Source organism: Aythya fuligula, chromosome 2, assembly GCF_009819795.1.
Source record: "Aythya fuligula isolate bAytFul2 chromosome 2, bAytFul2.pri, whole genome shotgun sequence".
Lineage (NCBI taxonomy): Eukaryota > Metazoa > Chordata > Aves > Anseriformes > Anatidae > Aythya > Aythya fuligula.
This window is the reverse complement of record NC_045560.1, coordinates 157,507,852-157,534,464: the sequence shown is the minus strand read 5'-3', so window position 1 is coordinate 157,534,464 and position 26,613 is coordinate 157,507,852. Positions and strand designations below refer to the sequence as shown.

At 48.3% G+C, this 26,613-nt stretch overlaps 1 protein-coding gene across 9 annotated transcripts in view; it reads right to left on the bottom strand.

Annotated features, from left to right (window-relative positions):
• Window positions 1–26,613, bottom strand: part of ADGRB1 (adhesion G protein-coupled receptor B1) — a 256,252-nt gene that overhangs the window by 79,296 nt on the left and 150,343 nt on the right. For 6 of the 9 annotated variants that reach the window (XM_032182289.1, XM_032182293.1, XM_032182292.1 and 3 more), the window contains 2 exons: window positions 26,257–26,300; window positions 1,996–2,137 (listed from right to left, as the gene is read on the bottom strand). In XM_032182289.1, the coding sequence (XP_032038180.1) occupies window positions 1,996–2,137; window positions 26,257–26,300 (186 nt within the window). The remainder of the gene's footprint in view (window positions 1–1,995; window positions 2,138–26,256; window positions 26,301–26,613) is intronic. The other 3 variants (XM_032182290.1, XM_032182296.1, XM_032182298.1) reach the window with 1 other exon arrangement.

The following is a 26,613-nucleotide window of genomic DNA, read 5'->3' as shown; positions in this document are numbered from 1 at the left end:
CTACCCAAAGTAGAAAAAGGCTGCGGGGACACCAGCACCGATGCAACCAACTCTTTCCAGGTTCTTTCCACGCAGGGATGCACTCCTCCTACCTTCGACCAGAGCATCTCTGCTGCTATCCAAAGCTCAGTGCCTCACACGAGAGGACCCCGAGAGCAGCTCTGGAGCCCCGGTTGGAGTGGCTGGGCCTGCACGGGGCCCGGGCAAACACAACCAACACTGTGTCTTTAAAACCACTTCAGTGCAGATGTTGTTTCCATGGTAACTAGTGGACCAAATACATTAGTGTTTCTAATAATAAACCGAACCTTCATCTTGGAAAATGTGATCCCCCCTCCCCTCCCCTTTACCACCATCACCCTGCCTTTCTTCCTCTCCCCTCCCCTTTCGCCGAATTAAGCCCAGCGTTTAACAAGCAACGCATAATTAGTAAATAATTGCAAGGGCCCCGTAAGTCCCAGCACCCAGGCAGATGGAGAAGAGGGAGGTGGAGGGGAGGGAAAGGAGGGAGGGGGAGCCTCGCTCCACGAACCCAGGAAAGTGTCCAAAAAGGGGATGAACTACTTAAAATAAATAAATAAATAAATACTCAAAGTGCAAGGTAGCAGAGGGCAGCCACCCTGGCACCGCCCTGGGTGCCCTGGCAGCTGATTTGGGGTCCCGGCGCCCCACGAGCATTTCGAGGAATCTCACACTCCTCCAGAGGCTCCGGCATAGAAGCGGCACCAGCTGCGCTGTGCCGGCAGCAGGTGAAACTTCACGGACCCCCCCCGAACACGCACACACCCCCCCTAGCACCTGCAAACCCCCCATATTCCTGCTGTGGGACCACCACCCAAAAAAAAAAAATAAAGAGAGAAGGACCCCGAATTTGGGAAAGGGATGTGGTGAGATGCAGAGGGGTGATTCCCTTAAATGTGACACGTGGGAAGATGGAGTGGGGGGGACCACGGGAGGAAGATGCTCAGTGGGGGTTGTGCCCCCCAACAGCAACAAGCACACGATTCAGCAGCGTTGTCTTTGAACAGAGCAGGAGGTGTGGGGAGGATGAGGAGGGTGGAGAGGAAGGGGAGTAAAGGGAGGATGGGGAGTAAAGGGAGGAAGGGGAGGAAGAGAAGGAAGGGCGGGATGAGAAGTAATGGGAGGAAGGGGAGGATGGGGAGGAAGAGGAGTAAAGGGAGGACCGGGAGGAAGGGGAGGAAGAGGAAGAAGGGGAGGATGGAGAGAAAGAGGAGGAAGGGATGGATGGGGAGGAAAGGGAGTAAAGGGGAACAAGGGGAGTAAAGGGGATGAAGGGGAGTAAAGAGGATGAAGGGGAGTAAAGGGAGGACTGGGAGGAAGAGGAGGATGAGGAGGAAAGGGTGGATGGGAAGGAAGGGGAATAAAGGGGAAGAAAGGGAGTAAAGGGGCAAAAGGGGAGGAACTGGAGGGTGAGGAGTAAAGGGAGGATGGGGAGGAAAGGGTGGAAGGGGAGGAAGAAGAGTAAAGAGAGGAAGGGAAGCAAGAGGAGTAAAGGGGAAGAAGGGGAGGACGGAGAGGAAGAGGTGGAAGGGGAGGATGGGGACGAAGAGGGAGGATGGGGACGAAGGGGAGTAAAAGGGAGGAAGGGGAGGATGGGGAGGAAGAGGAGTAAAGGGGAAGAAGAGGAGGATGGAGAGGAAGGGGAGGATGAAGAAGAAGGGAAGGAAGGGGAGGAAGAGGAGGAAGAGGAGGAAGAAGAGGAAGAGGAGGAAGAAGAGGAAGGCGACACCGCCGCCGCAGCACCCCCAGCGTGTGTCCCCCCCCCGCCGCCCCCTCCCCACGCCGGCACCCGACCCGCACCATCGCTGGGGGACCGCAAAGCCCCGGGGATGCCGATGCCGGCAGTGACCGCGGCAGGGCTGGGGTCCGTCCCCGCTCCCCTCCCTTCCAGCTCCATCGCTCCCGGACCCTCCCCATCCTTTTATTTAACCCCCCCTCCGCCCCGTAACACCCCCCCCCCGGGCCGGTACTCACCATGTCGGGGTTGAGCTGGGCTAAGATGGCGAAGGCGGCGAGCCTGTCACACAGGCATTTGGTCCGGGAGGCGTCGAGCGGGACCGTTCGGCAGCCGCGCCAGGACCAGGCGCCGGGCGGGGAGGCGGAGGCGGAGGCTCTGCTGGAGGGAGGGGAAGGAAAAGGACGGGGCGGCGGAGAGAGAGGGAGAGAGGCCGTGAGGGAGGGCGGCGGGGGGCACGGCGCCCGGGGGCGGCAGCGGTCCCCTCAGGCTCGCCCCTTCTCCCTCCTCGTCCTCCTCGGGGATGGGGATGGGTGTGGGACTCAGCGGGGTGCTGGGCCAGGTCCTCGAGGTGGTGTTGAGCCTGGTCCTTGACCTGGTTGGGGTCCGGATCCTGCCCCTAAGCTTTGTTCTGGACCTGGCCCTTAACCTGGTCCTGACCCTGGATCTGATCCTGACCCTGGTTCTGGTCCTGACCCTGGTTCTGGTCCTGGTTTGAGACTTGGTCCTAGCCTGGTGCCGGTCCTGATCCTGATACTAATCCTGCTTCTGGACCTGGACCTTGTTCTGATCCTGTTTCTGGTCCTGATCCTGGTCCTCAGTCCTGGTTCTGACCCTGGACCTGGTCTTGGTCCTGACCCTAATATTGGTCTTGGACCTGGTTTTGCCCCTATTTCTGGTCCTGATCCTGACAGTAATCCTGCTTCTGGACCTGGTCCTAAGCTTGGTTCTGGTCCTGATCCTGACCTTAATCTTAGTTGTGGACTTGGTCCTTGACCTGATTCTGGTCCTTGATCTGGTCCTAGACCTGGTCCTGGACCTGGTCCTAGTTCTGCCCCTGATCCTGGTACTGGTCTTGACCCTGGGCCTGGACCTGGGCTTAATCCTGGTTCAGGACCTACCCCTGTCCTACACAACCCATATATACCTCCCTAACCCTATATCCCATATAGTCGCATAATCCTATAGCCCCGTCCCACACCCCTTACACCCCTCAGTCCCCCCATATCCCCATCCCACCCCATATACACCCTCCTCACCCCAAATCCCCCTGGGGAGCACACCCTTTCCCCAAATACCACCCCCACAATGTGACCCCAAAACCTCCCTCCCTGGCTGTGGAGTCTGGGAAAGGGGTGCCAGGAGCTCCTTGCAGTGGCACCCAGTAGGGCTTTCAGTGGATAGGGAGACACTGAGGGGACACTGTCCCTGCTTTTTGTGTAGGGTGAGAAGGTCAGGATCCCTGCAGACAACCCAGGAGCACATCATAGGACACGGAGGCAGAGCAGAAGGGCCACACACCCTCTCTGGGGCAGCACAGGGTGAGGTGTCCCCTCTCCACGTCCTCAGAGGAGGGGACAGGGACAAGAACATCAGCAGTGAGCTGAAGGCAGCTCCAGATGGAGCCGAGCTGCTCAGCAGCCTGAGGTAGCTCACAGATGGCCCGGACCTCAGGCCACTGAGTCCAGCAGACCTGTCAGGAGCTGCTAAGAAGTTTTTGTAGGACTGGGCTCCAAACACACGTCAAACCCTTCCTCATGCAATGGGCCCGAGCCTCCTGCCTCCTTCAACATCCCTGAAAGCAGGGAGAAAGGGCTGGGCACCAACATCCTAACAGCGACCAGCGCAGTTTGAGGATTGAAAAAAAAAAAAAAAAAAAAGCCAAATGTAGTTTGCTTGTAGGAGGTCTGAGCAATGCACAACCCAAAACAGTTTTTCTGGCACCTGTGCAAAGCTTTCAAAGTGCCCCCACCCTACTTCTTGTCCATCCATGTCCCAACCCTACTGCGTGTCCATCCACCCATGTCCCAACCCTACTGCTTGTCCATCCATCCATGTCCCAACCCTACTGCATGTCCATCCACATCCCGACCCTATCATTCTGACCCCGACCTGGCAGCATTCCCCACTCCCTTCCAGGAACTGTCACCAATTCACCAGCTCCCTTCCTGAAGGCACTGAGGGATCCATGGCCAACCTCCAAGGGAATATGGCTCCTGAGCTCTCCCCGAGATGTGCTGGCCCTATTTCCACGAACCACAACACCAGTCACTTGTTCTGTTTCTGCACTGCCACCGAGACAAACGCCTCATTTGCGGTGTGTGTAAATAATGACAAATGCTTAAACTCTCTCAACCAGTTGTGTATCGCCATACAAAGTGTTCATTTAGCTTGACAAAATCTCCTTTCCGTAAGTTGATTGCTATTAATTTCTCAGCTTTAATGAGCGTGCTATTATTCAATTATAATCAGGATGTTACCCACAAGCCCCTTGTTGTAGGATCCTGCATCCCATGGGGTTATTGCGCCTATGACAGATGTGAGCCTGGCGGCTCTGGGGCAAGGACGCATGCCTCTTTCCGGACTTGGAGAACTTCCCCTCTTCTCTCGCAGAAGAGCAATGACCCCCAATTAGCCTTAGCCTGCTCCTTCCAAGCCCTCGCATGCAAAATTGCTCAGACTTGTCTCTCTTAAAAACTCCTGGCTTTATTAGATGATGTATAGCATGTTTTCTAGCAGCTGCTGTAATGAAAAGTATTTCATTAGATAGGGCTGCGGATTAAGTAGCCATGCTCTTTTCCAATTACAGAATATAGACGTTTATTGAAATTTCTGCATTATTATAAATAAATCCGTCGTTCCAAGCCAGTAACAAACCAATATCATTAGGATTCGTTTTCTCTTAGCATACACTAAATTTTCCTTTTTACTCACATTAACAATCCCAAACAATGAAATTATTCCATTTTTTTTTCCCTCTTATCTGTTTCAAGCTTTTAATTTGTGTTGCTTGCTATCAATTTGTCCTTCCTCCATATCTCTACACCAGCTTTTACTTTCTCTCTAAACCAGGCTGTTGGTTTTGTAGTTATTGGCTTGTCTTTGCTCTTTTTGTTTGTTTGTTTTCTTTGCGTGTGTGCTTTTTAGTGCTGCGGTCATCTTTTTCATTTATGGCTTTGCAGCTATCTTGGAAAGCATTTTAAAAAGGACTTCTAATTACCCTTAACTTTTTCTCTTTAAATAGGCTTTCACAACAGAGAGACACCCTTGAAGTTATCATTTCCACACCAGATACGTGTGTGTTGACACGCATGCACACCCCATGGCATGAGCAATTTGGATTCTCTTGAAACGTGTGGACACAATTGCCTTCACATCACTTTCAATCCTGAAGCTCAGCTTTATTCATTTACCAGCTCTCAGAGTAGACTAGGACAGATCTGGGCCACACATCAGTGAAAGTAACCTCATTAAAAAAAAAAAAAAAAAATAAAATAAATAAAAAGAAAGGATAAAAAAATAAAACAAAAAGAGATCAGAAAGCCTACCGAAATGGGAAACCCCAGGGAAGGTATCAGAAAACAAATACCGCTCCCCAGGTGCTGTGCCCGGTCTCACTCTCTCGTGGCAGAAAAAATGAGAGCACAGCAGTGAGCTCAATATCAGAATAAAGTCAGTCCAAAGCCACACTTGGCATGCTCTGATCCCCATTTCTAGGTGCTCAGAGAGAGCTCATAGTGATATCTAGGAAACCAAACAACAAACAAAAACGACAACAAAGAGAAAACCACCCATTTTATCCTACCCCCACTTTGCTCAGGTCTGCTGCCTGCTTATTTATCCCACTGGATTCAAAGAAATCAATTGGATCAAAGCCACACGGGTTTTGTCACTTTAAAAGCTGCGATAAATCACACCAACAATGGGTGCTGTGGGAGGTGCTGAGTCAGAAATTCGGGGTAAATCATCTCATCAACTATGCCATTTAGCAGAAAGTGAAAATCCAGCCCTCGTTAATTGATTATTGCAAAAAATTAAGCTGCTCAGGATATTTAAATGGCTGCTGCTCCAAAAGGGCATGTGCATCGCACTAGTTTTAAACTCAAAAGTAGAACTCATCTCTCTTTTTCCTCTTCCTCTTCATGAATCTGTTTAATTACCTGTTCTCTTTGCCCTGCAATCCTTTGGACAGGATTAATCTGGAAGGACAGAATAATGCTTTGGATATATTGAACCTTCGTCAGCCTCACTTCTGGATTCAGCATGTATTTCTTCATTTTAAAATAAATTTCTTGTCCACATGGTTGCTAATAAGCTCCTAAAAATACATAATTGAGTTGCAACTGGAAGACTTCAAACTCACAGCTGTATCCAAACCTCATGAGTAATGCCAGCTGTGCGATTTTGGGGTGTTCCAGCTGTGGCTATGAAAAGCTTGAGCCTGTCTGGCAATATCTGTTGCACATGGCATATTTAATGCCTCCAAGAGAGATCTAATGGGATCTGTCCATAGTCCAGGGGATCACATCTGAAGGAATTGCCTTCTTGTGGGATGGGGATCGAGTTTTGCCCAGACAAGGGTGTGTAGGATCAGCCAGCAAAGCTTAGCAAAAGCCTCGTGGTTCACAGCAGATTTCAAATCCTAAGTGGTTTAATCATTGAAATTTGTAAAACGGAGCTTGTTTGTGGGATCTTTATGAGGGGATATTGCAGCTGCATGAAAAAATGCCTTCATCATGGACCTGATTAAAAGCTGCAGGAGAAATTGGGATTGTTACAAACAGGTCCTTAAAGGAGATTGTGTGTTTGTGTATAGATTTCAGCTGTACGTCAGCACCGAGCCTTCATTTTCTCAGCAAAACCATTGATTCTGCAGAAAAGTACACGGGGTTTGCAATGGAAAACCCCTGCTCACAACTCAGCAGCAAAGAAAAGGAGCAGGATTTGAGTTATTCACAAATATTGAATACAGGTACACGAATAAGGAAGCAGAATTATTTCCAGGCGGTCTCAAGAGGAGAGGGAAGAAAGAGGAACTGTGCTAAAGGGAAAACGTGGGCAGAATATCAGAGAACAGTGTAGTCAGACTGATTACGAGCCAGTCAAAGAGGAATTGTAGAAATCCCCAAACCAGACTGGCGTACAAAAAAAAAAAAAAATTGTGCTGGGAGGGTTAGCAGGAAACCTGACAAGTTTGTTCTGTCTCTGATGTCTGTGGTCAGATTTATCTCCGGTGTAATTCCAGCGACGTTCCATGAGAAAATGTTTCACCATATGTTACAACATGGCTATGAACATTATTTGAGCACTTGATGGGAAAAAGCAATTAAGCACTGTCTTGTAGATTTAAACAGGAGCTTAAGGACTTTCTGAAATGGAAATGCTTTTCTGAATAGGAATTTGCACAAAGGATGAGGCTTTGTTGTAGGAAGAGGCATGGATCAGGAAGGGGGGTTAAAAACAGGGTATTTATTTATGACATATATAATATAAAGGATCTCCAGAGGTTTCTTCCAACCTCAGTAATTCTCTGACTCTGATACTTATGGCTTCACATGGGCCGTCCCCCCTTTGCTAACCAGGCAGGTCGTGCAAGCACTTGGCGTGGGTCCAGCTGGCAGATTGATTATTAATTTGAAGAACCAGAGATGAAGTCAAAGTTAATCCTTTTTGAGGGATTCCCAAAAGCAATTTTCATTTCCAGCCAAAGGCTGCCCCGGAGCGCCTTTCAAACGCTCTGGCTCTGCACAATAGCTCGGGACAAAAAAAAATGTACAATCATTTTGCTGCAGCAAGTGTGGCACAGTCAGAGGTTCTGCAGGACCTCGGGGCTGGATTACAAAGTGAATGGATCCCAAGAACAAGGGACAGGAAAGGGTTTGCTCCTCTTGGAAAAGAAGGCAGGTTAGAAAGAGATTATATATAACTTCGATCTGCTGCTAAAGCTGTTGTGAAAGGCCTCTTATGACACAGGTAAACACTAAAATAAATGAAACATTGAGCCAAAGATGGGCTAAAATCAATCTAAAACATGTCAGACTCTCAGGAAGTTTTGGACACTATCAGTGCCAAAGCAGTAATAATGCTTTGGTTAGTTTAGGCCTTCCTAAGAACTGGATAAAAGCTGCAAAACTGTTTCACCAGGGTCATCCTGTAATCGAAGACATTATTTTGCCTTTTATCAGTCCACTGACTGAAAGCCAGGCTGAGCTCTCAGCGATGCTACTGAAAACCCTGTGAGACATCACATACATCCAGCAAGTCAGGCTGGCTTTGCTGGAGTGCAACCCCTCCTCCTAGAAAAACCCAGTCTGAATTTCAAGCGTTGCACCTGTTTGGTGACATCCATGTAAAATCAAGTGTCATCAACCTCATTTAACTGATAAGGAAACTGAGGCACACAGAGAAGATGTGAAGGGATTGAGTTGTGTTAAGAGGGCACTAATGGGGCTTCTTCAAATAAGCAGTCACTCCTCAAACCACTGAGCCAAGCTGACTCTCAGTCGATAAACGAAGAGTACAGCTTGTGGTTGGGTTCCCCAATTTCTTTACTGAAAGCAAACAAAAAGCAGCTTTCCAGAGCCACTCTTATCAGAAGTGGGAGCAGTCCTTCCATCCCATGTCGTAGTGCCCAGAAGAAAAAAAAACAGGAGGTATAGATAGGTAGGTAAGTAGGTAGGTAGATAGGTAGATAGTTAAAGAGATAAAGAGATAATGAGATATAGAGATAGATAGATAGATAGATAGATAGATAGATAGATAGATAATCTGTCACTTACAGGTCCCTCATTTAAACACCATGATAAGTCTGACTTCCCCTTCATGCCCATGACATTTGAGTTTCTCCTACCACTGAAGGAAGAGAAGTTACAATGACCCCTAAGTTGCATCCATGAATATGACCCCAAATGCTTTTGTTGAACCCAAGGGCTCTTCGTCTTCTGGGAAACAAACCCCAACAGACGGGGATGATGTGGTCACTGGGGTATAGACCAGGGCATGAATTTAATCTTCAGCTGCTCAGACCTCCTTACAAATTTTACATGGCACTGATGCCCTTTTTCTCACCTCCACCCTGACAGCACAGACCTGGCACTAAACAAAACAATTCTCTGCCAGTAGGAAAGAATCAATAATCAGATTAGCAACTATTTTAAAATAAATTCTTAAAAAAAAAAAAAAAAGAAATTGAAAAAAAGAAAAAAAAAAATAAGAAACCTACTACTGATCCAGTCGCTTGGTGTGAGGAAAATTAAACCAGGAACATAAACCATTAAACATAGGAATATATATGTGTATATATATATATATATATTTTTTTTTTTTTTCAGAGGTCCCTAATAATAGATGGTTTCAAATAAAAAGAACTGACACAAGGCAAATGGAGAGAGTGGGGATTTTAGAAGAGACTTGGGACCTATGGATGACATGGGGTATTGGAGATTTTCTCCAGGTCCTTTTCTTTTTGTGTGAGGAGGGACAGGAAGAGAAAGTCGTAAGGAGGTTAAAAGCAAAGCCTTTTCCCAGCTGTGAATTTGTAATCATGGCTAACTGAATTGGAGCATTTTGCAGGGGACAAGGTTACTTACTATCTGCAAATTAGCCCTTGAAAAAAAAATAAAAAGAAGAAAGCCCATATGCAGCATCCAGTCTGAAGCCATAATTAACATAAACAATGTTAAAACTCACAAAGAACTACATATTACCATTGAAATAAAGCATATGGCTGGCTAAATACCCGTAAGATTATCTGGAGATAATCTTTTCAGGCACCATAAATACAGCTGATGCTGAGCAGTAATGACTCTCATCAGAAGGCTACACCATCCACACCGTCCTGCTGGAAAGTGGCTGACAAATAACGGGCACTTTCCCCTTTTACATCCCCACTCCATGGCCCCACGAAAGGGCTGAAATGTGGACGTGGTGCTTCTTGCACTGTGCCTTTTCCTCTTGCCTCAGTCCCTGGGGATGTGTGGGGTGGGAGAGCAGACCTCGACCCCTGGGCCTGTACCCTGTGATGGCAACTTTGTAGACTCATAGGATCATTAAGGTTGGAAAAGCCCTCCAAGATCATCTGGTCCAACCATCCCCCTACCACCAGTGTCACCCTCTAAACCATGTCCCTAAACAGCAGGCCCAACCGTTCCTTGAACACCGCCAGGGACGGTGATTTCACTACCTCCCTGGGCAACCCATCCCAATGCCTGGCCACTCCTTCTGAGCAGAAATTTCTTCTCACGTCCAACCTGAACCTCCCCTTGCACAACTTGAGGCCATTCCCTCCAGTCCTATCACCTGTGAGAAGAGGCCGACCCCCAGCTCCCCACACCTTCCTTTCAGGCAGTTGTAGAGTTCAATAAGGTCTCCCCTGAACCTCCTCTTCTCCAGACCAAACAACCCCAGTTCCTTCAGCTGCTCCTCATAGGACTTCCTTGCACTTCCCTGCCAAATGTCCCTGACAAAGGCAGCCACAGGACAGACATCTCACCCAGACAGACCCCCAGAAGGACCAGTCTGCCCAGCATGTCCCACCCAGTAACCCGATGAACCATCCTCAACACATGCCACAAGTGTCAAAGCTTTAATGCAGAAGACCCAATACCTTTGGACATAGAGAAGATGTGGAGAAGCTGAAATCTCTGCGAGCGTCCTCGTTCCTTAACATGGGAATAAATGTGAAAACCCTGTGAGGTGCCACAGTGCTCGTATTGTGGAGGAAACCAGTTGACTAACCGATCAAAACTGCGGAAACTCTCCTTCATAACCCCATCTTAAATGATTGTTTAAGAAATAGAAGATCTGATCCCTCCCACGGCATCACAGCTAGACTTATACACAGCATCAGGAATTCAAGCCTGCAGTACCGTGCGGGTGTTTGTTGTAGAGAGTATTTGAGGATTTTTTTTTTCTTTTGCCTTGTGGATTTTCTCCTTTGAAAGGATGATATTTTCAAACTCTTCTGCGGAACTGTGTGAAATAGAAACCGAAAAGCCTACAGTTTCCTATAATCCCGTGACTTCACGGCTTTGAGAAAAAAGAATCGTTCTCAGATTTAGCTAACCCACAAGCACTGGGATCATCAGGTCGCCTCACCTGCCAGTAACTGCAGGAGATGACCTTGGACTGCTTTCCACAAAAGTTAATATTTTGTCCCTCCAAGATTTTAGTCTCTGTTTTTAAACTCATTATTGCTATCCAAAGCTAGAAGCCCAGGCCATGCCTCCAAGTCTTATTTTTGGGGCAAAGTTGCAGAGTTGGAGCTCTCCTGCTGCAGCAGAGTATTGGAGCAATAGTCCTTTAGGTATTGGGGTCATCGTGGGACAAAGGTGACAACAGGAGGCACTGTGAGAGTACTGTAAACAGCATTTGGGACTTGCTGAAGCTGCCTTTCATGAGCAGAGGGAATTCCCACTGTAATTTCACAACAAAATGCTCAGCACGCTGCAGGCTTGTGGCTGATTCTGTAGGCAGTCCCATCGTGCTAGGAAGAATCAGGCCAGCATGCTGAAGTGATAAGCAGCAGCCTTGTCATATGTACCGAAAACATTTCAGGGAAATCCTTGGAGGAACCAGGCGCCTTAGCTGAGCACATCCTTTACTACGCCTGGACGCTGTGGTCCCACATTCAAGTCTTATGAGAAAGGAGGCTTAGGAAGAATGGGGAAACAAGGCAACAGAGGCTTTTTCTAAGAGTGCCAGATGCTAAAGTAAATGTAAGACATTGCAGCCAGCAGTTAACAAGCTGGAAATACTCCCTATGGCTAGTCAAGGGTGTATAAATGCCTTCAGTGGAAAAGCAGTGAGAGTAATACAGACACCTGGCGAGAGAGATCTCACATCCACCTCCGTGCATGGCCAGGATGCCTCAGAAATAGCAGTGTCTGTGCCCTGCTTGCAGTCCAACATTTTGTCTTAAATGACCCCAAAAGAGCCCCAAAGTACTCCAAGCTGCCCTTAGCCCCAGCCAGAGCAGAAGGCTGGCTGGCGTGGGGCGACGGACACAGCCATCCCTCCATGGTTATCACACACAAGACCTTGGAAATGAGAGGGCAGCAGGCTTGCCTGTTTAAACAGCTGCTTGTCCAGCTGGGGATTTTGAACACTGCTTTGCTGAATGGGACTGAAAGAGGAGAGGAAGATGAAAGTGTGTTATTAGCTCTGAACAAAGAGTCTGCAGATCCCGGCTCTGGTATGCATCCCCACCACTTGCACTCTCTGATTTTCAGCCTCCACTTCTCCAAAATGACCCCAGCTAGCTTGTCACTCTCCCCAGCTTTTTGGGGCAAACTCAGTGATGGTAAACCAAAAAATGTTGTCTACCTATAAGCAACACCTTGCAAGCCAGCAACCAAACAGTGCTGCAGAGGTCCCAGTCCTGGCTCGAAGAGTGTAGGATGCCCCGGAACCAGGTCGGGAAGAGGGATGTCTCTCTGGCCACAAAAACACTGGCTCCAGGGTATGCTGCTTCTCAGAAGCCTAAATCAGAAAATTTTAATGGCTGAGTGCAGGGCTAGTGGATAAAGAGACAAAGAAAAATAAATCAGGCAGATGACAGAGGGGCTGGGAATAGGAGGAGGTAGCAGACGGTAAAAGAAATTAAATCAAGAAGCCAAATTAAGGTGCTGCAGGCAAAGATGAAGATGCTGGATTAAAGATTAACCGTAACCAAGAGGGAGATGCAGTCCTTTAAAGGTACAAATTACTTCAATGCACTTAGCAAAACCCACACAAATCTAAGAATAAAGTCCTCACAGATGCAAGTGGATCACAGTAAGAGATACATCTGGACTTGGAAATGTTGGATAGCTTCACGTGCTGGTGTTTCCAGCTGAGAAAGGGGAATTAAAGGCAAAGCAAGGGCAAGCTGTCTAAAAAAAGGGAAAGCGCTTGCTGACGTAGGGGAAAGGGTGTAAGAAATATCTGCGAAGGGTCTGGCACTGTGCAAACAAATCCTGAATCTGTGCAGGGGGGCTACTGAGCCTTTTGGGGGCTCTGCTCAACTTTGGGGCTCTGTTCACACATCCCCATCAAACTGCAAGCAGGGTAAGTAGGGCACCCTTCAGCACTGCTGCTGGGCACAGGAGGTACCAGTCCCATCAAAACAAATTAAGTGTTTAGACCGCTTCACATCACTGCTCTGGGGTTGCTGGGAGAAAGGTCGCCAGTGCTTTGCCACCTCCTTTTAGCACAAGCAGCTCACGTTTTGCAGTGGAGCATCCGAGACCCTGTTCCCGTGAGAGTAAGGGTGGAGGTGGAGGAAAATGAGGGGTCGTGGGGTTAACTTTTTTAATACACTAAAGCATTCTCATCACTTCTTTCAGCCACCCTAATAAGATTTTTCTGGGCAATAAAGACTGCTTAATGTCCATATGGGTGACAATAAGAGCAGGTTATTTCTAGATGGTTTGCCCTGCCTGTCACAATCCAATCCTGCTCCTCAGACAGACTTTCTGGAACAATTATCCATGGTCAGAACTGCAGGAAAACACCAAAATCAAAACTAAGACCTCCAACTGTACATGAGTGAGCTCTGGATCAGGCACAAGGAGCAATGAAGTGCTCAAAGAGCCAGGGGACAGAAAGAGGCATACACGTATGTAGCAGGAAGGTTGAGTGGGTGCAAGCTCAGCGAGCAGCACTTCTTCCCAGTCAGTGCTTTCCTCCGCTCCTTCCTTTCTATGTGGCCTCCTTTCCCTCTGTGCTCTGCAAAAACGAGCATTTCGTGGAAGCTGAGCAGAGCTGACAGCCCCTTGAATGCTTGGAATGCCTCCCTTGTTCCCAAGTCAAATTTCGGAAAGCAGCAGCTGCCCGTTCCTGAAGGTCGCTTGAATCCATCCTGGCTCAGTGGTGCTGCATCGCTGCTCATCGTTATTCTGCAGCTCTAGCCACCGTGCATGTCCCGCCACATTACATGCTAGTTTGTTACACATTTGGGGGAGAGTGGGATAAAGAAAACGTAAAGCAAAACTTAAAAAAAAACATCGGGATTTCCGGCTTAACCGACGTGGGTGTGCAAAGGAATCTACTTGAGGGTTTGCTTTGGATTTTTTTTTTTTTTTTTTTTGCAGGAGAGGAGGAAACCGCTGGGAAATAAAAATGATACTAATGCAGGGAGGAGGCTGGTGCACTAATAAATGTTAATAAATAAATGCTGTTACTTGACATTGTGCTGCCCCTCTCCTCAAACAACCCATTCCCAGCTCCCTGGCTTCCCATCGGATGTTTTTTCACTGAGGGTCGATGTTGACAGCTCCTGGGGGGGGACAGAACCCAGATTGATCAGAAGATTGGGGTCCATTTTATGTGGCCAGCATTGTTGAGTCTGTCCCCACTCCTTCTCTCCCTTGCTGATGAATGTGGTTGCGAGCAAAGCACTTGCAAAGAGCAGAAGCAGGAGCAGGTGCTGAGCGGAGCAGCACGGGGCTGCTTGTGCTTTTCTCGGGAAAGCAGGTCACGGGGGAGGAGGGGCACTCGTTTCCCAGCTTTGCTGCTGCGAATGTATTTAACCAAAGCGACGCTGGCAACCAAACACGCTGCCGGCTCCTTTGGATTGCTATCCAAACCTTTTAAACCCACTCTCTGCTAATGAAAATGGCTTTCAGAGATGCGGGCTGGTGGAAACATCTCTCCTCCCAGCAGCATCACTCCATTAAAGCCTCTTCTCCCTCCTACCCGTCCTGCCTCCCCTCTCTCCATCTGGGCACCACGAAGGACAGAGTGCTCTCCAAGACACCCGGCCAGAGGATTTCAGCTCACACCTCCAGTGTGAGCTGAAACTCTGTCCCCAGCCAGTTAACCTGCCCAAATTGGACAGCTGTTGCAGCATCTGTGCAAATTGCACCGATTTTGTGTGCTGAAATGAAGTGGTGCTGCACAAAGAGGCTTTGGAAGGCTTAAAGGGTATTCACCTGATGGGGAGTTTCCAACTTGTCACTTAGCAGCAGGACACGGGAATACTCCTTGGCTAATTAAATACCTGCCAATTACCAGGCAGTGCAAACGATGACCGTGCTGGTTAAAGTAATTTATACTGGAAAATGCCTGTGCTGCCCTGTCTGTGATTTGCAGCATGAGGGATGGTTTTTACATAGAAATTATGTAGAAGAAGGCACATTTGTGGGGGTGAAGCATCCTTCCTTCCTGCCAGCCCATCCACCCCAATCTGCCCTAAAACCTGCTCCTAACACGCATGCACATCGGTGCCAAAAGCATCCATCACCGCTTTCTCCCTTGGCAGGCTGAGAGCTGAAGCCCAGCTTCTGTGCCTTCTGCAGCCCTGTGCAGACACCTTGGGCTCTGCAATGTCCTTGCAGAGAACAAAGCAGCTCCTGCTCGCTAAAGACACCTGCCTGAAATACTCAGACTTCTTCTCCCAAGCTGGGCAGCTCAGAAATCCCATATGACTTTTTCCTACTCTGATACCCGCTGAGATCTCAGGCTTTAAGCCAATAACAACAAAACACATTCAGCCTTCCTGGGAGCTGCTTTCTGAAGGGAGGCACAGAGCATGGGATGAAGCCAGCGAGCATCACCACCATGGATGAAGTGCAAAATCCCCCCAGGAAACCTTTCTCCTGTGCTTTGGCATTGCCAGGGTGCCAAGCGTGCACCTGGAGCCAGGAGCCTCAGCAGGAGCAGATCAGCCCCGGCTTGCGGATAAGGAGGACGCCTTCTGCTGCTTCCCACCCTGATGGGAAGCTGGGGAGATGGGAATATCCAGAGGAAAGGAGCAAGCGAGTATCAGCAATAGCAACAGGAGTTGCTCAGCTTTTCTCAAAGGAATTAGCGATGGAGATTTTGCAGAGAAGAAAGTTTCAGGAGCCACTGGGGACAAATAACCTGTTGGGGAGAGAGAAGCTGGAGATCAGAGAGTGTCCATGTGTGTGTAGTGGGGATGGAGCTGATCACGGCATTTCATTTGGCACTCAGGAGTCCTGATGGTGATTCCTTGGAAATCACAGCATTGAAATGCGTTCAGGTTTACTATATTGTCCCCATCCCACCCAAAAGCCCAGCACTGCTGGCTGGTGAATCAAGGTCTCCACCATGCATTGAGCAGGGAGAAGATGGTCAGGGGAGGACCAAAGTGGTGAAGCTGCTGGTCCCAGCCCTCACCTGCCTACGGGTAACAGAATGGGGCAGGAGACAGCTCACACTCCCCTAAAACCTTAATTTGGGTAAAGGCAAATGCCAAAGAAACTTCAGAACTAGAAGTGACCTAGAAAAGGAGGGGGGTTGTCCAGCTCTAGCTGCAAGAGCAGCACACTGGAGGCTGTGAAACGCTCAGGCATGACAGTAATAGGAATCATGCGAGCCTTGCTTCCCTGGCTGCGGCAGCAGCTCTTTACTGCCGTTGAAGATGTAGCAGTCAGGACAATTTCAGCTGCTTCCCAGATCCCAGGAGGAGCCAGCAGAGCTGGCAATTAGCAGAAGCATCTTTCGCACTTGTAAACTGAACGAATCGGCTGGAAACGGACTGGGAAGAGAGGAAATGCCCGCGCCACGATACCATGTGTAACAATGCTTCTGAGACGGCGGTGCCTAAACGGATGGAAAAGCAGCTTCCAGGAAGGGGGTGGGGATTTCTGCTTAGAGCTACATCAAAAAAAAGTCAGAACAAGTGTCCCATTAACGCAATACCCCTGAGGACACTGTGAGGGGATACACCTCCCCATCATCTCCACACCATTCCCTGCTCCATCGTGCTAAGTCAATGCCACATCTGAGCTGCATTTTTTTTTTTTTTCCCCTCTGCCACATTACAGGAGCCTCAGACAAAGCAAATTAAATCTCCCTCCTCACCCTGAGTCGATCTTATGGGGCTGAAGAGCAGAGCCTCTGCGAGGACCGATCACTGCACCACTCCTCCATGCAAAATGCTGCAGCTGTGCCTGCTGCAGCCCTGCCCATATCCACACTGATGCTACTTTCTCCCCACGTGCTGGCAGCTGCAATTTATGCCCTCAGCATCAAAAATCCCTCTCCTCCAGGTATCCTTGCAGCTGAAGGTGGATTTCCCCAGCTATGAGCCAGATCCTTCAGTGATATTGGGCAGAGGAAGCTTCCTCTGCTCTCCTTGCATCACCATGTTCCAGGAGCTGCTTTTTGTCTTGAAACAACCTGGATTTTAGGTATTTGCACTGTAATTCTCAGCTGCACTCCTGCTCTGGGCCACAGCACTACTAAACAGACCCTTGGCACATGCTGTTAAATGTCAGCACGGCCTCCAGCACAGTTTTAACCCATGCATGGGACATAGGGAGTAGAAAGCCCCTGATGCACTGCTGCAGCTTTCGTTGGGCCCCTATAGACATTGGAAGGCACGTGTATCCCAAATGACATCCCAAAGATGGTAGTATTAAGGCTGAAATCAGACCACAAATAAATAAATAAATAAATATCACCTGGCTGTTGGTGATCCCTGCACCAAAACCTGCGGGGTGCCCCTAGGTCACTCAGGAGCCTTGCCTAGGATGCTTGAAGGATGCTCAGCAGCCCTTAAGATTCGACATGTGAGCCAAAACCACCGCTAAATAAATAACATCCACTGGAAAAACTAAATGTTCTCCTGGATCCTTGCCTCCTCTGTGTCTTGTCTGCCTGGTTTGGGACACAGCTGGCTTTTGCTCCTAGCCACCAGCAGAGCCATGGAAGAGGATGGAAGCTCTGGGCTCTGGCTCAGATGTGCTCCTCCTTGGTGACAGTGGGTGATGCTCCCTCAGCTTCTCCTTCTCCATCTTTAGATGACAGCATCTGGGATTTTGAGGACAGGCATAATTCATCACTGCAGTTATGAACCTTGTCCTTCCATTACCATCCACATCAGGATGAAAACTGTCCTCAGACCTGCAGATTTCCCTCTAGGAGGTCCTCAACTCTTGCTGGGTCAGGATTGGAGTCTTCCTGCAAGGCACCAGGCTCCAGGGAAGAGTGAATTTCTCCTCTGGCTCTCCATCAGACCCCAATTCCTTGTCTGACAAACCACCCCACCAGCATTACCCATGTCCATTAAATCACCTTGGGAGGTAGCTCTGGCCCCAAGCAGAGGGTGGCTCTGGGAGATTAATACACAGGATCCAAAGGGTCGTTACTGTAATTGAATCCAAGTATTAGCACAGCATTGGAAAAGGTTTTGACAACTCAGAAAATCATTACATGCCGTGTTGCAGCCTGGGGGGGTTAATGGGGCCTTCTGGCCTTGCTGTGTCAGTTATTTTTCTTTCCGAGGCTCCTGATGGAGGGTTAAAGGGAATTCCAGTAAATCAGGGAGGAGTGGAGGAGGATCTGTTCTTCCAACACAGAGCTTTGCTGCCTTCCAGGAGGGCTCAGCCCCCTGGCTCTGTGCCATCTTCCAGCTCCTGCAGCTCAGGTGCATGGTCCTTTGGTCCCATTCTGCTCCGTGAAGGCTAAAATTCACATTGCATCCCTTGCTGCTGCTCCCACAACGGGCAAAGCTGACAAGATGTGGGCTCATCTCACGTGCATGACAAGTAGAATCATAAATCTCATGTTTAGATATCCAATTTTCAAGTAATAATACCTATTTTTCCTATTTCTTGTCACTTAATGGAGCTCCTCACCCCTAGGTTTCATGACATTTAAAAGAGCTGTCGGGTGTTATCAGCGCAGTAGACTCTGAGAAAACTGAGGCACGAAGCTTACATTGATTTGCCCAGACACACAGAAAGTTCATCGTTAGATGAAGGCTGTGTCCCAGGCACGGTGTCCTCTTTTTGCTGCTGTATTTTAACAGAACATTTCATCTCCTCGTGCAGTGCACGAGCAGTCAGGTGAAAATGCAAACAAGCCCTTTTCTCCTCTTCAAAAATGGGGTCAAGCTTTCCCTGCCCTTATTCTGTGCACCAACTCTCAGACATTTCCCAGCACATCCATCAGTCCTGTCCATCCTCAGGCAATGAGATGGGCACGCAGACCTCTCTCTGCACCCTGACCACTTCCCAGGGGCTCCCATCAGCAAAGTTAGAGCTCTGCAAGGTCTCTGGGACTGGAAGAAGCAGTTTTGCCCCCCCATTATTTTCCCCACTACAAGGCAATTCTAAAGCAGGTAAGAAACCCAGTAGAAACTCGATTCAGTATGTTTTTCAGCAGGTAAAGACAAAGAACAGATCCGTACATGGTTGTCAAGAGATTTTAAGAAAAACTGATCCCCCACTGTTTGAAACGGTTGTGATGAGGACGTGCATCGCTATGTCTGGCTTGCATCCTGTGCAGCTCGTGGATTTTATCAGAAATGAGCCACTTAGAGAAGTTCATCAGAATTTTTCTCAGTCTTGCCAGACATTTGAGCAAGAAAACCTGATGAGGAAACTCCTTGTGTTCTCAGCAGAACCTGGGAGGACACAGCCTGTTTGAGCTTCCACCTAGTGCTTATCTTTTGTGTTTTGGACAATCCTGGGATACTTTTGCTCAGGTCACACATTCCCCCCCTGCTATGCACAGGCTACTCCACAGCCTCCAGCTTCCAGCAGAGAGAAACAAGGCTCCAAAGGACACAGACCTGCTGGGATCTGCAGGTTTAGAGACAGGACCATTAGGGAAGCCCTCCTCTGGATCCAGACTGGCTTCCTTGCACTCGTAAAGGGGAAAAAAATCAATCCAGAAAAATAAATAAATAATTAAATAATAAGTGCATGGAGGTACAGGCACCCTGCTCTGAATTTTACACGTGGCAGGTGATGAGCATCCTGACACTGCAGATGTTTGTCTCTCCTCCATACACCTGAGCCTGCCTTGAAGCTGCTTCAAAAACACACCCTGTTGGCTATTGACCCACTGGAGTTGGACCACACCAAGGGTGGGCTTCAAGTTTCCCCAGCATCCTTTTTTATTCTGCGCTCAAAGGCCTGGAGCTGGAATTCTGAGCTCTCCACCAGCAAAGGCAGCTGCTTGTGCTGTGTTATTACATTATCAGCACACACAAGGTACCACGCAGGCAAACACCAATGGAAATGCAGGAGAAATGCACCAGGGAATGGGTGCAGAGCCCAAATATTTCTGCTTCACACAATCCAGTAGGACGCCATGTGTCACCAGAGACCCTCAGTAGCCACATCTCCATGGTAGGTGGCCACAGAGGGCCACATGGCTGCTAAACTTGTCCCCTTCCAGCTGCAAAAGGGCTTTGTGGTTTCAGGGCAAGCCCAAGGACAGACTGGATGGGGCTTTGGGCAGCCTGGGCTGGTGGGAGGAGTCCCTGCCCATGGCAGGGGTTTGGAACTGGATGGTCTTTAAGGTCCCTTCCAACTCAACCCAACACAACCCAACCCAACCCAATGCAACCCAACCCAACCCAATGCAACCCAGCCCAACGCAACCCAACCCAACCCATTCTGTGACTCCATGATTGTGTTGCTCATACATGAGCAAAGATGCATAAGTACCACCATGCATTTGCAGATACCTGCATAGGGCACACGTCCCTGCATCCACACGGGGACTCACCAACAGCATCCTGCATCGATTACACACAGAAACACTGACATGTGTCCATACCCATGGCCAGGCACTGGCACCCACTTGTTCCCAAACACTCACCCCATTATATCCTCGCATGCGTTTTGCATGTGTACCCATGTGGGAATGCAAACACACACACACGGGGCTTCAGAAGCTGTCCTGATCTTCACAGTGCTTTGGTTCACAGCACACACCCAGCACCAGGGAAAGGTTGGGGAAACCCTGCCGAACCCAAAGCCTCTTCCCAACAGGGCTCTAGTGGGACTTCTGCCAGCTCCGTAAAGAAAATTAATTTATTCCACTTGTGTTCTTGACTGCTTTTCTAGGAAAGTGAGGGAGAAGCTGGAGTATTCGATTCAGAGCCCGTGAATCCTCTCTTTCTCCTCTGTCAGAAGCTATTAAACCGTGCTCTGTTGGCAGCAGCACAAGCCCTGCATCACGCTGCTCGGCTTCTCCTGCATCCTGTGCTGTGAAAGGAGCAAGAGAAAAGCCAGCTCCTGCTTTTCCCAGTCCCATGGACAGTGCTGACTGACTCAGCAAAGGCCAAAGAGTCCCTTGGAGGCAGTTCCCTGGGCTTCCAGCAGCACCAGCTTGCCCTGGACTTGCCTCCCTGAGAGCAAGCTGGGAAGCTAAAGCCTCAGGCACTGGAGGTGTGACCTGGTTTCTCTGAATGAGAAATGCTGTGGCTACTCTCGTTTAGCCCTAAAAAGGGACTCCTGGGGCCATCCTTCAGTCTGCCTGGGTGCACACTGAAAGTGAAGTCATCTGGGTTGGATCAGGGCTACTTTCAACGGGTTTTAGCACAGGGGAACTAATTCACACCAACCTCCCTGCATGCCCCTGTGCAGCACATCACTCCTTTTGTCCACCACCATCCCCTCAATTCCTCCACGGGAACACGCAGGAGAGGCAGCATTTGCAGCTGGAGCTAAAACAAGCTGAAGGTGTTAGTTAGGGGAGCTGGGACAGGGGTCCCAGCACTGGCACCCTGCACAGGGCCACATGAAGGAGGTGACACTGGCAAGGTGGCTCCTGCACACCTGGCTGGAGTGCTGCATCAGGAAATATAATGCATAATGGGCTGTGAGTGGGTGCAAAGAGGAAAGAAGTGATTTCTCATGGGGCTTTGAGGCTGTAACATTGCCTTGCAGCCTGTACACGGGCACTCTTCCATCTTTTTCAACACAGGCAGGCCACGTTAGCTTTTGATGTGTGACAGCGGCAAGGCTGGGAGTGCACTAGATGATGCACAAAAGATGTGTCAAAGAAAAAGGAAGCTGTTTCCTGCTGTTAAGGAACTTTCTTTCAAAGGGAAGTTATTTGGAGGTGGATGCAATGGGCCAGTGTGAAAGTCTCCATAGGATGCTGTAACTACGACCCCTCCCTTGTGACACTGGGCAGGGAGTACAAGAAGAAACAGACCTATTGTAGATGCACTCTGAAGGCAATGAATGAGTAACCACTAGGACTGGGATTGCATTAAAATCCTGGAAAGCACAAAGAAGAAAAAAAAAAAAAAAAGTGCTTTTCTTTTTATTGAGTGCATCAGAGGCTTCCAGCTAGGAGGGCACAGTGTCCTGCTCCTCATGCTAGGCTGCAGCACGCAGCAGAGAGCAGCTATCCTTTGACCACACAGGGCACGCAGTCAGGAATTCAGGCAGCTTGGGACTGTCTACATTAGAGCCTGAGCATCCCATCCTGAAATCAGGAACCTCAGGTAACTCAGCAGCACTGCAACACCCACAAGATTGCTGGACTACAGACACCCCACGAGCACAGCGACCCTAGGGCAAAATTCTGGCATCTCCTCCTAGGATGCTTTTGGGCTCCTTTGGCTTGTCCCAAGAGGAACAGATTGATAGTCTGCCCTGTCTGGCAGCATCATAAAACACCCCGTGAATCCACGGGGGAGATTTCTGCCTAACCTTGGCTGAGGATTGGGTTTGGGACGGAGCCAGGAGGATGCGACCCAGCCTCATCCCATGACCTGCAGCATCACTCACCTTCTCCATGCCCAACCTTGGCATACACGGGGCACCTTCCTCCACAGCAAGGTCTGCATTTCTTAAACGAGATAGGTTAAAGGCTTTAATTACTGAAACAGATGATCTCTCCCAAGGGAAGGTAAGAGTGTCCTTGAATTAAAACCACAGATTCCTGAGGCTTTTTCTTTTCTAGGAATGAAGAGCTCTTTATGCAAATATTTGCGAAGGCTCAGAAGGTCTCTCAAGAGCAGTTAATATAATGCCTACATTTATTTTATATTGTTATGCTCTTCTTGGAGACACAGAAGCAAAGAAAATTTGGTGGCAGGAGCCTGCCAGCCCCTCTAAGAGCAAGGGATGAGTCCCCTGGCAGCACAGACTGGCCAGATCCCCCTGGTGCACCAAACCATGGTGGGTGAGAAATAAAAATCTGGTGCTGGGCAAGAATGTGAGAACACATAAAATGACTGCATCTATCGACCCAATCCTGTCCCAGCAGGAGAAAGAGGGAGCACCCAACCAGATTATGCCTGGGCTTTAACTTGGTCAGGGCTAAGCAGCTAATAATTACTCCAGATGAATACCCTTGGAGGAGAGCCAGAGAATCCCAAATCATTCTCTGATTTCAACTTTCAATTACCCAGCCGGTGCTAAGCTCATTAATCATACTTGCAGCACCCAACACAACAGAAATGAGTCCCTGATCCTCGCCCCTCTTATTTGATGGTGTGAGGAGTTGGGGGCAAGAGGAAGAGAAAAGAGACGCAGGGGTGCCACCCACGAATCTAATAGTCACTTGTAGGGGCTGGGATTAATAAATCAAAAATCCATTATTAATAATACCGGCTTAAATATCTATCTAAATGCAAATGAATGAGCACCGGGGATTTCTTCCTTTTTTTTTTTTTTTTTTTTTTTTTTTTTTTTAAATGTGTTCTAACAACTCTGTCTTGGAGGAAGCACATGCCCACATGATAATTGTCAGTTTTAATTGCAATTTTACAGCTCAACCCTTCACGGCCCATGGATTTTAAGTGGCTTTTAAAGGGCCACAGCATCTTTTGGATGGGATTGAAAGCTCAGGTGGCTGCAGTAACAGGCAGGAGCTCTTCGAGTTCCCTGCCTCTGTGCCTGGTAGGTCACATCAAATAAAAGGGGATAAATCCAGAGGTTGGTTTGCTGCAGTGGAGGTTGGATCCCCAAGGTCTCCAGCCTCAGATGGGTGACTGGGGACACAATCTTGGAGCAGGAGCATGGAGAGCCAGCAAAGGAGCCAGATTAAGAGACAGAAGTGTCTTCTGAGTAAGCAAAACCATGGGAAATTGTCTTGGCCTGTGTGGGGAATATGACAGGGAGAAAACCATGGGATATGAAGCTGTAGAGCTATTGAACTGGTCAGAGCAGGGAAATAAGATTTTCTGACGTTTGTCCACTTGCACAGCCATCTTATGAGACCAATCAATGGGCTAATTTCCAATTAAGAGAGAGAGAGAGGTGGCAGGAAGAAGAAGGTGGGAGCAAAGGGAAACCCACATAAGTGCAACTGAACCTCAGGGTTTCCTGAGTCTCCAGCCATGATCTCAAACATGTACCAGGCAACAAACCCAGGGGAACCTAAAGAAACCCTTACTCCAATCAGGAAACAAGTATCAAAAACCATGATCTAAACCCCTTGAGAGCTCCAGGGTGCAGCTCAAGCTGGAGGTGGGCATTCAGTCCTGGACAATAGGGTTTGCAGAGTTTGCCTTTCATTAGACTTTCCCAGGACACAGCAGTGGTGGCAAATGAGCTTTAAAATCTTGTGCAAACAGCTTTGCAGCTCCCCTTGCCAAAGCTCACGGGATCAGGTCTAGCTTTGCAACATCCCCTTGAAAAATCTGCTGACACCAGCATTTTGGAGATTTTAACTGCTTGAGACTGCAAATGTTGTTTGAAAACAAGTGTGTGCGTGCATACACACACACACAAAGACGAGTCTTAGCAGCAACATTTGTGCAAACAATCTGCTGGGGTTTTGGAAACCACCCATGAGAACTGAACCCCTATGTCAGTGCCAAGAAATTGCCTGCTTCACTCTTAGACCATCCTTCGATGCCATGGGTCAGACCGAAATATTCCTAACATCCCGTGCCCACAGAGAGACAACAAGAAGCTGAACAAGCTGCCAAGCCTTGGGAACAAGCATGTGGAGCAGTCAGAACTGCCAGGACAAGGCGGAGGCTAGGGGCACTGGTTTGCCCTCAGATCTGCAGTGGCATCCAAGCTCCCCGAGCCACGTCCAGCACTGGGCAGTCCTTCATGCTTCTCACGCCGGGCACATTTCAGTGCCAGCTCCAGCAGATGTGTTTCCACTCTGAATGCCCTCACCCCACCTAAAATCCCTCCATGTGCAGGCTGGATTTTGTTTTTTCCTTTCTCATGCTACAAATAATTCAAGGGGGTAAGTAAGAACGAAATACCCTCAACCTTCTGGATACAACCCTCTCGCTGGATAGGTTTATAAAAGCAAAACGTATGGCAGAAAAAAAAATAATACACAAAACCAAAAAACTCAAGCTTCTGTGAAGACCAGAAGAGGCATTTGTTCCAGCTTCTAATTTGGCTTTCCAAAAACAGAGTAGTACACAAAAGCTTTAATCTCAATTAATTCCTACAGGACAGCTCCTGTCCAAGCTTCCTCCTAAGCCTGCCCACCTATAGACAACTCTCTCTTTTTGGCTGACCTACAGACTGAATCTGCTCTCTGGCATGTAGGCAATACAATACAATCCCCATTTATTAATTCCACCCATGTCCTGCTGCATGAGGTCAGCAGAGCACTCGAGGTCCACACCTTGCTCTTGAATACCAACCATTCTCAAATGCTGGAGCAATTTACATGGTAAGCCAGAGGTACCAGTGCTGCCCTGGTGGATAACACGGATGTGGTTTCACAAGCTCAGAGTTTCCCTGGGTTCCTCAGCTTTCATTTGGATCCACTCACACATGCCAAATTAATCACAGACCAACAAGAACTGACTGCAAATATGTTGCCCGCCTATGTGTGTATATGCTGCTTAATGGAGCATGAAAGGGGAAGAATAAAATCATTTTTCAGATGCTGCAGATAATAATAATAAATAATAATAAAAGCAGAGGTATGCGCCAGGGGAGAAACTGAATGTAAGCAGAAAAGGAGTCAGGTCGGTCCACAAACTGAGATGCAAAAGTTAACGAAGTAAAAACACCATTAAATCAGACACTTTGGGCCCTCGTTAAGTTCATTCAGGATTTGAGACCACATTTTTGGAATGCTTTTTTTTTTTTTTTTTTTTTTTTTCTCTCTCTAGCAATTATTTTCCATACAGACTTTATGGTCCTGAAACATTTATAACTCTGGATTTTTTTTCCCTGCTAGGCACTATCACAATACTCAAGGCAGCTATGGCAGGAACCCTCACGGAAATCACATTACTATATCTCAGTTGCACAACACCTACTTCACCATGGCAGGCTATATTTGCAACAAAGAGCTCTGATTTTGCATTATTCTTTAGAGCCACCATGATCTTATGTCTCAGTTCACGTATTCCTCATGTTGTAACATCCAAAGTTGGAAGAGTCAGAATGAGAAGCCACCCTTGTAAAACATGGGTTGGGGTCAAAGGAATACACAAACCTCCCTTCCTGTGAGCAGAAGCAGATATAAGATCCCTGCTCAGACTGATATGATGCCCTGTTACAGGTATGTGACATTCTTGGCACACAGATCCCTTCATGAGCTACACTGACAAACCTGATTTTACTTCTTTAAGTATAAGACCCAGTTCAACTGACAATAATATACAACACCAGGAGAGATGCAACTGTGTGAAGGAAGGATTGTTCCCCACCAGGGCAAAGGGCTTTGCTAGTTGTGGAGGTTGATGCAGGAAAAAAAATGAGTAAAGAATTCAAGCGACTACAACAGACTGACACATCACTGCTAAAATTGTGAGGATTTCACCCCAAAAGCACACGGACCCGTGAGAGTAAAGAGAAAGCCACAAAACTCACCCTTCATTTTCATCCCACAGGATGCAGGTCTGGTTGGTGGTTCCCTGCCAGGAAAAAAAGAAAGAGGAAAATGGAGCACATCAGTGTTGTGCTGTTTATGGGGTATTTGTAGCAAGAGGAGAGAACTATTCAGGTTCTGCTGAACAGTTTCCAGTACTTTAAGCATGGTGTGTCTGATGTGGAGCACAGATATGAGGCCTTGGAATAGCTTCTTTTACCCTTGGGTTGAAAGGTGAAATAAAATGGGCCTCGTTTTGCTCTCCATCAACACAAGGACTACGCAAGGGTTTGACTCCAAATACTGTCTCTACCTACTGATATTCTTCCTCATCCCTTCTCTCATACAGAATCCTTTTG